At 46.5% G+C, this 11,117-nt stretch overlaps 1 protein-coding gene across 1 annotated transcript in view; it reads right to left on the minus strand.

Annotated features, from left to right (window-relative positions):
* The window catches only part of LOC130121560 (neurogenic locus notch homolog protein 1-like), a 26,989-nt gene extending 16,922 nt beyond the window's left edge, over nucleotides 1–10,067 (minus strand). The window contains exons 1-8 of the mRNA XM_056290408.1: nucleotides 10,027–10,067; nucleotides 8,390–8,652; nucleotides 7,440–7,778; nucleotides 4,724–4,846; nucleotides 3,875–4,108; nucleotides 3,590–3,745; nucleotides 3,269–3,454; nucleotides 2,298–2,411 (exon numbers count right to left, since the gene is read on the minus strand). Of these exons, the coding sequence (XP_056146383.1) occupies nucleotides 2,298–2,411; nucleotides 3,269–3,454; nucleotides 3,590–3,745; nucleotides 3,875–4,108; nucleotides 4,724–4,846; nucleotides 7,440–7,778; nucleotides 8,390–8,652; nucleotides 10,027–10,067 (1,456 nt within the window). The remainder of the gene's footprint in view (nucleotides 1–2,297; nucleotides 2,412–3,268; nucleotides 3,455–3,589; nucleotides 3,746–3,874; nucleotides 4,109–4,723; nucleotides 4,847–7,439; nucleotides 7,779–8,389; nucleotides 8,653–10,026) is intronic.
* Nucleotides 10,068–11,117: the final 1,050 nt, after the last annotated feature.

Consider the following 11,117-nt stretch of genomic DNA (forward strand, 5'->3'; position numbering starts at 1 on the left):
ATTTTTCATGGGCGCAACCCACATACTCAGCTCTGCTGCTCATCCCACAAATGCATGTTCCTTACAAATGTGGCCCCATTTAAAAGGGAAATAAACAGGCTTTCCAATGGTATAAGACTTATTGCCAAGAAGCATTGTTACAACAAAGAAATAATCTACCAAACACACACAAATTTCCTTACTTTTTGTGTTAAATATATGTATATATATATATATATATATATACACACACACACACACACACACACACACACACATATATATACACATATATATACACGTATATACATATCTATATATAAAAGAGTCTTTGGATTATATTATATAAGTTACAGGGAAACAGTGCAATATATATATATTTCCCTATAACTTATATAATCATTTAATCATTAAGTTTTGCTTATTTCGCTGTATTCTATGCAATAATTGTTTTGCAGTAACTTGCGTAATAATTTTAAGCCTCATTGAATGGTTAGTGTAAATCTGCTACTGCTTGTCTACTCTGTCCACTAAGCTCCTATTGTCTATCCGTCCTGGAAGAGGGATCTCTCCTCTGATGCTCTCCATCAGGTTTCACCCATTTTTTTTCTCTGACAAGGATTTTTCTGTGGAGTATTCCCAAATCCAGTTAGAGGGTTTAAGGATAGGGGTGTCTTGATACATGCTCAATAATCCAGGTAAGAAAATCCCAGAAAAGTTGAGTCAGTTCCTCTGGACACAACATTTATTAGGAGAAACAGTTCATCACTTATCTAAGTCATCACTCATCCTGCAGTCTCAACTGACTGCAGGTATCCCCACCCTTATACACAATACAGTTGCATAACGACCGAAACCAGCAATGGGTTTCATACTCAAACTGCCATGACCATTTCCATCCATCCATCCATTATCCAAACCGCTTATCCTGCTCTCCAGTATCTCAGGATGCTGGAGCCTATCCCAGCAGTCATTGGGCGGCAGGCGGGAAGACACCCTGGACAGGCTGCCAGGCCATCACAGGGCTGACACACACACACGCACGCACGCACGCACGCACGCACGCGCACGCACGCACGCACACACACACACACACACACACACACACACACACACACACAGATTCACACCTAGGGACAATTTTATAAAATTTAAAATGGCCACGTGTGCTATACATGCACATCCTTGATAGGGAGGAACGCTGGTTTGAACATGGAGTCGAAGAGGCCATCTATGTGAAGAGGGAACGACCATCCCTGAACCGAGAGGGGAGCCTAAGAGTACATCTGTCACCATCTTACAATGCTGTGATTGCAAACATTCCCAAATCCTCTGTGAATAGTACACAAGGCCACTGAAACTCTAGTTAATGGTCACGCCCATATTTGTATATGAAATGAAACCAATCGTTTTCGGTCGTTATGCCACTGTATTGTTTATAAGGGTGGGGATACCTGCAGTCAGTTGAGACTGTAGGATGAGTCATGACTTAGATGAGTGATGAAACATTTCTCCCAACAAAAGTTGTGTCCAGATGAACTGATTCAACTTTCTGGGATAGGAGGTTTCATACATTACACAGAATGTAACTGTGATTGTAAAGCCCTCAGGGACTAAATTGTGATTTAGGGGGCGCACAAACAAATCTGACTTGTCTTGACTTGTCTAACTTGGCTCTCACGTCAAAAAAAATCAGATGGGTGAAACAGCATGCAACTTTCAAAAATAATCTAGTTTTTCATGTTATTCCACATCATGTCTGTATTGTCCACAGTGAGGAAATGTGGAGAAAGAAAAACCTATTTGCACCTCAAGAAGGGCTGTTTGTTTTGTAGTTCAGTTCATCATGACAGAAGGTCAAACTACTACACAACTGTACTCAATTCATCAGCCTATCCCGAGCCTATCCCGAGCCTATCCCGAGCCTATCCCGAGCCTATCCCGAGCCTATCCCGAGCCTATCCCGAGCCTATCCCGAGCCTATCCCGAGCCTATCCCTTTCCCAATCCCGATTCTGAACACTAAGCTCTCATGCAAACTATTGCGCCTGCCAAATATGCTAATTATTTCACCAGCTCCACCAATCATTCGGAAGAGGTGAAGTATTACACCTGCCTTTAGAAAATCATTAACATTCATTCTGTAAACCATTCTTTAATACTGCGCATTCGGTGACCGTTTATTCTCTCTGCCACACTCCACTATGGTGCTGTTAAGCCCCCAGACATCCTGCCGAAAACAGTTGGACCCGATCACATTCCCCCTTTCTCTCATTCTTCCGTCTTTTTTTTTGTGTAAATTACCGGTAGTTTTCTCACCTTTAGGGCACTCGCAGTAGATGGAGTTGATCTTGTCGATGCACTTGCCATTGTTAAGGCATGGCATGCTGGCACACTCGTCAGTGTTGATGTGGCAGAAGACCCCTTCATACCCTGAACGTCCACAGACACGAATGAGCAAAAAAAAAAGATTAATTTCCTTTCCTTACCATTTTTTGTTTACGCCATTGAATTAGAAAAGTCAAAGGAAAAACACACATTAACAAAGATACCTGTTACCACCTATGTTTTTTGCCTAGGTCTGTGTTTTATTATTTTTAACTTACTGTATTGTTGTTGAGTTTTATTGTTTCCCATTTTTAATGTAAAGCACTTTGAGCTGCATTTTATGTATGAAATGTGCTATACATATAAAGTTTATTACTATTATTATAATTACAAATGTGCAAGGCAACCACATCATAAATGAGAAAAAGGGGAAGAAATGATTCGCACAATACTTTTTTTCTTTTAATCCCCCCCCCTTCCCTCCTCAACTGTACTTGGCCAATCACCCCACTCTTCCGAGCCGTTCCAGTCGCTGCTCCACCCCCTCTGCCGATCCAGGGAGGGCTGCAGACTACCACATGCCTCCTCCGATACATGTGGAGTCGCCGGCTGCATCTTTTCACCTGACAGTGAGGAGTTTCACCAGGGGGACGTAGCACATGGGAGGATCACGCTATTCCCCCCAGTTCCCCCTCTCCCCTGAACAGGTGCCCCGACTGACCAGAGGAGGTGCTAGTGCAGCCACCAGGACACATACCCACATCTGGCTTCCCACCCGCAGACACGGCCAATTGTGTCTGTAGGGACGCCCAACCGAGCCGGTGGTAACACGGGGTTTTGAACCGACAATCCCCGTGTTGGTAGGCAATAGACTGCCATGCCACCCAGAAGTTTAGGGTAGTTTCATAGTGTACAAGACACCACCCCCACCCTTAATATGGTAGAGGGTCCATTGTCCTTACCTGGCATGCAGATGCAGTGGAACCCCCCGATCTGGTCGAGGCAGGTGGCGTCATTGTGGCAAGGATTAGACATGCATTCATTGACATCCATCTCGCAACGAGGGCCCTCGTAACCTTGAAGACACCTACACTGGAAGGATCCTTTGGTGTTCAGGCAGCGACCACCATGTTCACAAGGGTTGGCACCTAATACGTGAAAGTACAGGATGGGTTACATAACTCTGTTTGTAAATGCCAACCCAGCGTCAGTCACTGTGGTTCACAAGTGCATGTCTGCGTTGGAGGAAATTGGCGTTACAATTAAGCGCACTAGCATCTTACCCAGGGAGCACTCATCAATATCAAGGTTGCACGCTGACCCCGTGTAGCCGGGTGGACAGGTGCAGATAGCTTTGCCATTGACTGGGTTGGTATCACAGTTGGAACCTTTCTGACATGGATTGCTAATGCAGGCATCATCAAGGTGGCACAATAAACCTAAGGGGAAAAAAATTCTCAGACTCAGCCATTATGCTGTTATTCAACGGTACCATGTGGCTATTGTGTGTTTGTGTGTGCATGTGCGTTTGTTTTCGTATTAGTTAGACGAGTCAGAGGTTGTTGTACCTGTGTGTCCATGAGGACACTCGCAAAAGAAGGAGGCCACGCGGTCATGACAGGTGGCGCCATGGTGACAAGCTGCACTGGCGCAGTCGTCGATATTCTCACTACAGTCGTCACCCGTCCAGCCATTGACGCAGACACAGTGGTAACTGCCGTGAGTATCGTGGCACGTCCCACCATTCTGGCACGCATTGGGCATCAACTCACACTCGTCCACATTCTCTGTGCAGTACTGACCTGAAAACATGCAGAAAGAAGGCATCAGAGCTCCAGCTGAGCTGTTTATTTATGCTGTTGTTGTTTATTTTTAACTTAGTTTTTTCTTTTCTTCCTTTTTTTTATTTTTCCCCTTTTTCTCCCCAATTGTACCTCGTCAATCACCCGTCCCGGTCACTGCTCCACCCCCTCTGCCGATCTAGGGAGGCTGCAGACTACCACATGCCTCCTCTGATACATGTGGAGTCGCCAGCCGCTTCTTTTTACCTGACAGTGAGGAATTTTGCCAGGGGGACGTAGTGCATGGGAGGATCACGCTATTCCCCCCAGTCCCCCCCCCCCACAAACAGGTGCCCCAACCGACCAGAGGAGGCGCTAATGCAGCGACCAGGACACATACCCACATCCAGCTTCCCACCCGCAGACACAACCAATTGTGTCTGTAGGGATGCCCAACCAAGCCGGAGGTTAGACGGGGATTCAAACAGGCGATCCCCGCGTTGGCATCAACCAAATATACCGGCATGCTACCTGGACGCCCTTTCTTTTCTTCTTTTAAACTTAAATTAACTTGTGTCAGTTAAAGATGGTTAACTAGTAAGTAAATGAAATGTGAGAGAGTAACTTTTGTGTCACCTGTGTAATGGGGTGGGCACTGGCAGTTGTAGGTGTTCACGCCATCTACACACACGCCGCCATTTTGACAGTTGTGGCCTGGACAGTCATCGATGTTATGCTCACAGTTTTGACCTGTGAAGCCTGACGGGCGGGCAAGAAGAAACAGAGAAAAAGGGCAGCAAAAGAAAAATTTATAATCTGGCAATATTCAGTATCAGACCATTCCTTCCTCTGGCTATAACCGTACACCACATCTGCAAGATAAACATTTTTATACTACTGCGGTGTCTTATTTGAATAGTTTATAGATGATGGCTCAGCGGGTCTCCAGTCCTACCATCAAAAGGAATGAGTGGGTGTTTTAGAGCCATAAAAGTCTGCTTAACTATCAACCCACAGTTCTGCAATTGTTCCTCTGAGGTTTTACATTTATCGGCATTCCAGCACCACACAGAGAGCTGCACAGCATGGGTTAAATTTTAACACGCACCACAATATCCCCCATATACCCTCCCCGGCTAAAAGGTTTGCCCTTTACTGTTCATTAACACAAATCAGCCAGGGAAATACACGTCGCTGAATGACTTAATTACTGACAAACGCTACGACCAAAAGAAACTACCTGGGCGAGCATCAGCATAAGTAGAAACAAAGGAGCTCATTAAGTAAGTGTTTTTTGGGCTGAGTGGGAAAGATTTTCTCCACAGCTGCACTTCGAACATCAACAGCACTTAACCGCAGTTATTCAAGATTAACCAAGGTTTAACACAAAACTGCAACGGCTGTGGGTGACGGTTCAGAGGGGATGCCTAAAAAACAGTCTTATCTTGGCTACAAAACACACAAAAATATTCTGACGGAATGGCGTGTGTGTGTGTGTGTGTGTGTGCACGCGCGCACGTGTGCCTGTTTTTAGGTGCCTCCCTGTTAGATTATCGGAAGGAAACATCTGTGTGACTACTTCCTGCCAGTCAAAACTGGGAGAGACAGTGGGCAGCCACAGGGTGCCCTATCCATCCAATCAGATTTCTGTACAATAGCCGACTGGCTATGCGGTCAACTTGCAGGACTGGAGAACCACTGCACTGACTTTTGTTCATACACAGTAAAATCCTGAGTGTTAATTTAACTTCCTGAGTGTTAATTTAACTCTTGAGAGTGTAAAAATTGACCCAAAAGGATCCATTTGTACACTCTCAGAGTTAAATTAACACTCAGGTTTTTACTGTGTACACTAGCCATTTGTATGTCTATAAGCCAACAGTGAAAGCTCATCAATACTGTTCAGCCCAGCTGCTGAATCTGAAAATGTGTGTGTGTGTGTGTGTGTGTGTGTGTGTGTGTGTGTGTGTGTGTGTGTGTGTGTGTGTGTGTGTGTGGCTGTTTCGACCCGGCATTGACATGCATCTCGGGTGACCCGATCACAAGTGAACAGCTCTGAGTACGTCAGTTCACACCCGGCATTAGAATATGTCTCCACATGTGACCGCTTGTGATCAGATCTCACTTCCCCGCACGTACAACACTGTGGCGGGGAGGCGGGGTTTAGCCTCGGCTGCAGGGGGAGAGAGGGGGCGTGGCTTGTGGGAGAAAACTTCACCGGCCCCGTGCAAGTGAATGAATGAAAGACAAATCGAATAAAGCCTGTGTGAATCACCCAAAACTGTGTCCGCCTTACACTCGAAACCACCCCATGGCACAATCACGTAAATAAACACGTAAACATGCACATAAACGCGAGGACATCCTTGCTCATTTGAGCCTCATTTTAATGTGCCGTCAGTCAGTATGCTGTATTTCACATCTGTAAATTATTACGGCCAATTAGCACTGCAGGTTTTAAAAAATTGCTGTGTAAATAAACGTTATTATTCTAATGATGATGTAGAGCTTTCTGAGAGCCTTCAGACCCCTAACCTGATATATTGCATTTAATAAATAGTCTATGGTGGGTAAGTAGTTTCACATTATTACAATGATATGGATGCAGACAAATAACCTGATGAGGAAAATGAACTGAGTGAATTTGGAGCGTCATCCCCCGATTGTTCACCTCCCTTTATTTTGTGCTCAAAGTACACAGCAAAAGTTGAAACTCATTCTTAAAACTCATTATGTGGGGAAAAGTAAATGTCTAAACATTAAGAGTTTGTAAATCTCAACCCGAACCCTGTCAGACCACATCGGTCCAGGCTCAGATTATTTCATTATTCCAGCAGGTTTGAGAGGGTTGGGCTCTGCGCTGCGGTGGATGAATGAACTTGAACCTGAAGTTGAACTTGAATGTGCAAGTGGGCGGGGGCTCTTCCACAGTTGTGGGTCTGATGTGTGTCAGAGATTACAGATGAGATAAAAAAACAAAACAAACCTAAACCCAGAGGAGGCTTTGGTGAAACAAGCGTCTGTGTGTCCATCACCTCTGACAGTTCACCTGCGCTCAGCAGAATCCCGAAGGATATTTTTTCTGTTGGATATTATTTCTATTGCTTACGCAGAGGACGTCAGTTGATTAGACGGTCCTTTAATGTGGCCTGGGACACATGCGTTTATGCTTCAAATGCGATGAGGACAAATACAACACAGGCCACCTCTGAATGTGGCCTGAGCGATCAGATCCCGGGACGCATTGAGGACACATTGGGAGCATTCACACCTGTACTTAAAGCTGTCCACTTGTGATCGGATCACCCAAGACCCATGTTAATACCAGGTATAAACGAGGCCTGTGTCTTACCTGGCAGGCAACTGCAGTCATAGGTAAGATCTCCCTTCTGGATACAGGTGCCCCCATTCTGGCAGGGTGAGGGGCTGCAGGGCATATATGGGGTCTCACAATGCTGGCCGGTGTACTCTTGTGGACAGCGGCAATGGTACGAGCCCACCTCGTTTACACACAGACCACCATTACAGCAGGGAGAGGGAGTCTGGGCGCACTCGTTCACATCCTGCTTGCAGGTTTGACCATGGAAGGTAGGCGGACAGGTACAGATGTAGTGAGAATCAAATGCTGAGCACTGGCCACCATTGGCACAGGGGTTGGAAGCACATGGGTTGGCAAGCTGGCATGTTTTACCTTGAAAAAATAACATCAGAGAAACACAATTAAGACCGAGGATTAGTGGGTGTGTTGTTGCTGTCGCATGTCTGATATGTTTGGATGGTGTGAACGCTAGGGTTGTCTGTGGTACTCTCCTTCTTGTCCCGTGCTTATCTATATCCTGTTTCTCCGCCGCCACAATGACCTAATTTTCCCACAGGGATCATATGATCTGATATAATCGCTGGTGGACTGCTTAATTCAAGAAGTAAAAATATCCACAGAGGACATTAAATCAGACTGATGAGGTTTTTCCAACATATTAATGAGCGCTGGTTCAAGATAATGGCACAAGAATGAAACACAAGAATGCCGAACGTGCAGAAATGACCGACGATGGTGTCCATAGCCACGGTGCTCACTGTGGTATGATGGCACATATATGGACTCTTTAGGGGTACCTAAAAAATGCAATGGACCTCAAAGTCTGCTCTTGGAGCACTACTCTGATGACACCATCTGCTCCGTGACCTACCTGAGGGTGAACACGTGCAGGGCTGTGTGTGTGTGTGGGGGGGGGGTCACTTGGTTTATGTGAAACTGCCATGTGTTAGCATGTGTATGATTCTTCTCTTCTAATTACTTACCTGACCATCCAGGTGGGCAGCGGCAGTGGTAGGCAGTCAGGGTGGTGAGTTCACATGTTCCACCATTTCGACAGGGGGAGCTCATGCAGGCGTGGTTGGAGGGTGTCAGGCACAGTCGGTCAGTGAAACCAAGCCGGCACACACAGCGGAAATCAAATGTATTGCCATTGGAAACCGCCTGGCATTCCCCACCGTTGCGACATGGCGAAGGACTGCAGGGGCTAGGGTACTGGCACCGACTGCCCACAAAGTCACTAGGGCACCTGCGGAGAAAGAGAATAAGGGAGTAGAAATGATCAGATCAATATAAGCGTTAAATAAAACCATTAATTAATTAACACATGAAAATTACTTAAAGACAAGCACATTCGTCTTATATTAGTGTAACAGTGTACGACCACGGATGTGTAGTCTCACTAGCTCTTTGCTAATGGGACAGACCCTTTAGTTGACTAGTTAGCATAGTCACCCGTGGTGCAGGGAACCCAGGTTCGATTCCCACCTGCCCCCTGAATTTCCGCTACATTTGGTGGCAGTGGTGGGGTGCGTGTGTGCTCAAAGGCGTGAGGGGGAGCTGGTATGCAGAAGTATGGGGACACACTTCCCGAAGGAGGGGAGTAGTGTAACAGTGTGCGACCACGGATGTGTAGACTTGCTAGCCCTTGGCTAACGAGTTGGACCCTTTAGTTGACTGGTTAGCGCAGTCACCCGTGGTACGGGGAACTCAGGTTCGATTCCCGCCTGCCCCCTGAATTCCTGCTACATTAGCATATTTTTAACATTACTGAGTCCCAAGTTTTTTTCAGTAGTGAAAAAGTTTGTTTTATCTGTCCAGTTTCATTTCTAATCTCCTCTCACACACATTGCACACTCCAAAAAAGGGCCATAAGATAATTTGGGGAACATTTGAAGTGCAGTGCCCATTTGGAGTCTCCAAATGGTGGACTCCAAATATTTACACTCCAAAAGGACCTGACAACATTATTTGGCACAAAGTGACCATTTGGAGACTCCACGGGGGCATGTTGGAAATCCGCCTATGCAAAACCGTAACAGAAATAATGCTCATATTTTGGTGCTTTATAATCAAATTTTTAGAGTTAACTGGTAAGACTTATGGCAGTAGCTCCATTGAGTCATCGACTCAAAAGATAAAGCAAAAAGGACAAGGATGACAACGGACGGCGATTTCTGTTGTGTTTTCGACTCCTGCAACTCAATGTCAGTAACACACAGGTTAAATTTGACACTTCTGGAACAAACTAAAGAGGGTCACATTTCTGGAGAAAATGTGATTACACACATATTCAAAAGTGTTGAAGAACAATATGTGCAGCCATTTTAATTTAGGTTCATCATTTTTGGCCTTGGGTTCAGAAATCAAGGGGCATCGTCACAGGTTAAACACTGGGACAATTATCTAACTCACTAAGGAAGAGGGACAAGTAGAGGAGGGGACTGGCTGTTTCCCACCTAGAAAAGTCCGACTGCAGTGGGGCAAAGGTGGGAGTCTGGGGTGGGCTGTTTTTCTAGTATGTCTGAGTGGATTAGACCCCTTATTACTTTGAAAACACACACTCCGCTGGGAACACAGACGCAACAAAATAGTCTAGTCGTATCAGCCTGTTCCCAGCTACCTTTCACCCCCAGGCTGTCCACACTCATTCCCAGTGACCATAGAGATCAAGGGGAACACGACGGCCCTGTCTGTCCATACACGACGCACTGCATTCAGGACCTAAGCCCCTGGGTGCCCCCCCCCCACCCTCCCTCCCTCCCTCCAGGCAAACAGCAAGAACGGACACTGCTACAGTCGCCTTGCTCAACTCGGTGATGATGAGAAGGGTGGATTGTTGTTCATTGGACAGGCACACGCATAATTCCCTGCATGAAACAGGGAAAGTATGAGCCAACCCCCACCAACCCAACATGCACACACACACACACACACACACACACACACACACACACACACACACACACACACACACACACACACACACACACACACACACACATACACAAAAACACACAAAATGGTTGTGTCTCTGTATTATGATGAGTACTGTCTGCTTCACCAGGACTGTCGCAAGAATACCTGTTGAAAAGGCAAATCAAGGGGTGTCTGGGTAGTGTAGCAGTCTACTCTATTGCCCACCAACATGGGGATCGCTAGTTCGAACCCCCGTGTTAGCTCCGGCTTGGTCGGGCGTCCCTACAGACACAATTGGCCGTGTCTGCGGGTGGGAAGCCAGATATGGGTATGTGATGTGTCCTGGTCACTGCACTAGCGCCTCCTTTGGTCGGTCGGGGCGCCTGTTCGTGGGGCGGGGGCGAGGGGGACTAGCATGATCTTCCCATGCACTACGTCCCCCTGGTGAAACTCCTCACTGTCAGGTGAAAAGAAGCAGCTGGCGACTCCAAGTGTATAGGAGGAGGCATGTGGTAGTCTGGAGCCCTCCCCGGATTGGCAAAGGGGGTGGAGCAGCTCGGAAGGGTGGGGTAATTGGCCGGATACAGTTGCGGAGAAAAGGGGGGGGGGGGAATCCAAAGAAGAAAAAAAGAAAAGGCAGATCAACAGGATTTCATGTCGCACCTCCACCAGTTCACGAAACTGTGAGGTGTTGAGAGGTCAGCTGATCTCGTGCGAGTGCCTGGTGTATATGCAAAGCTTAGTTTTATTTGTAGCCGTGAAGTCCCGCCCGCCACATGTAGAGGGGCATTTAAA

This window comes from Lampris incognitus, chromosome 12 (assembly GCF_029633865.1).
Source record: "Lampris incognitus isolate fLamInc1 chromosome 12, fLamInc1.hap2, whole genome shotgun sequence".
NCBI classification, from domain to species: domain Eukaryota; kingdom Metazoa; phylum Chordata; class Actinopteri; order Lampriformes; family Lampridae; genus Lampris; species Lampris incognitus.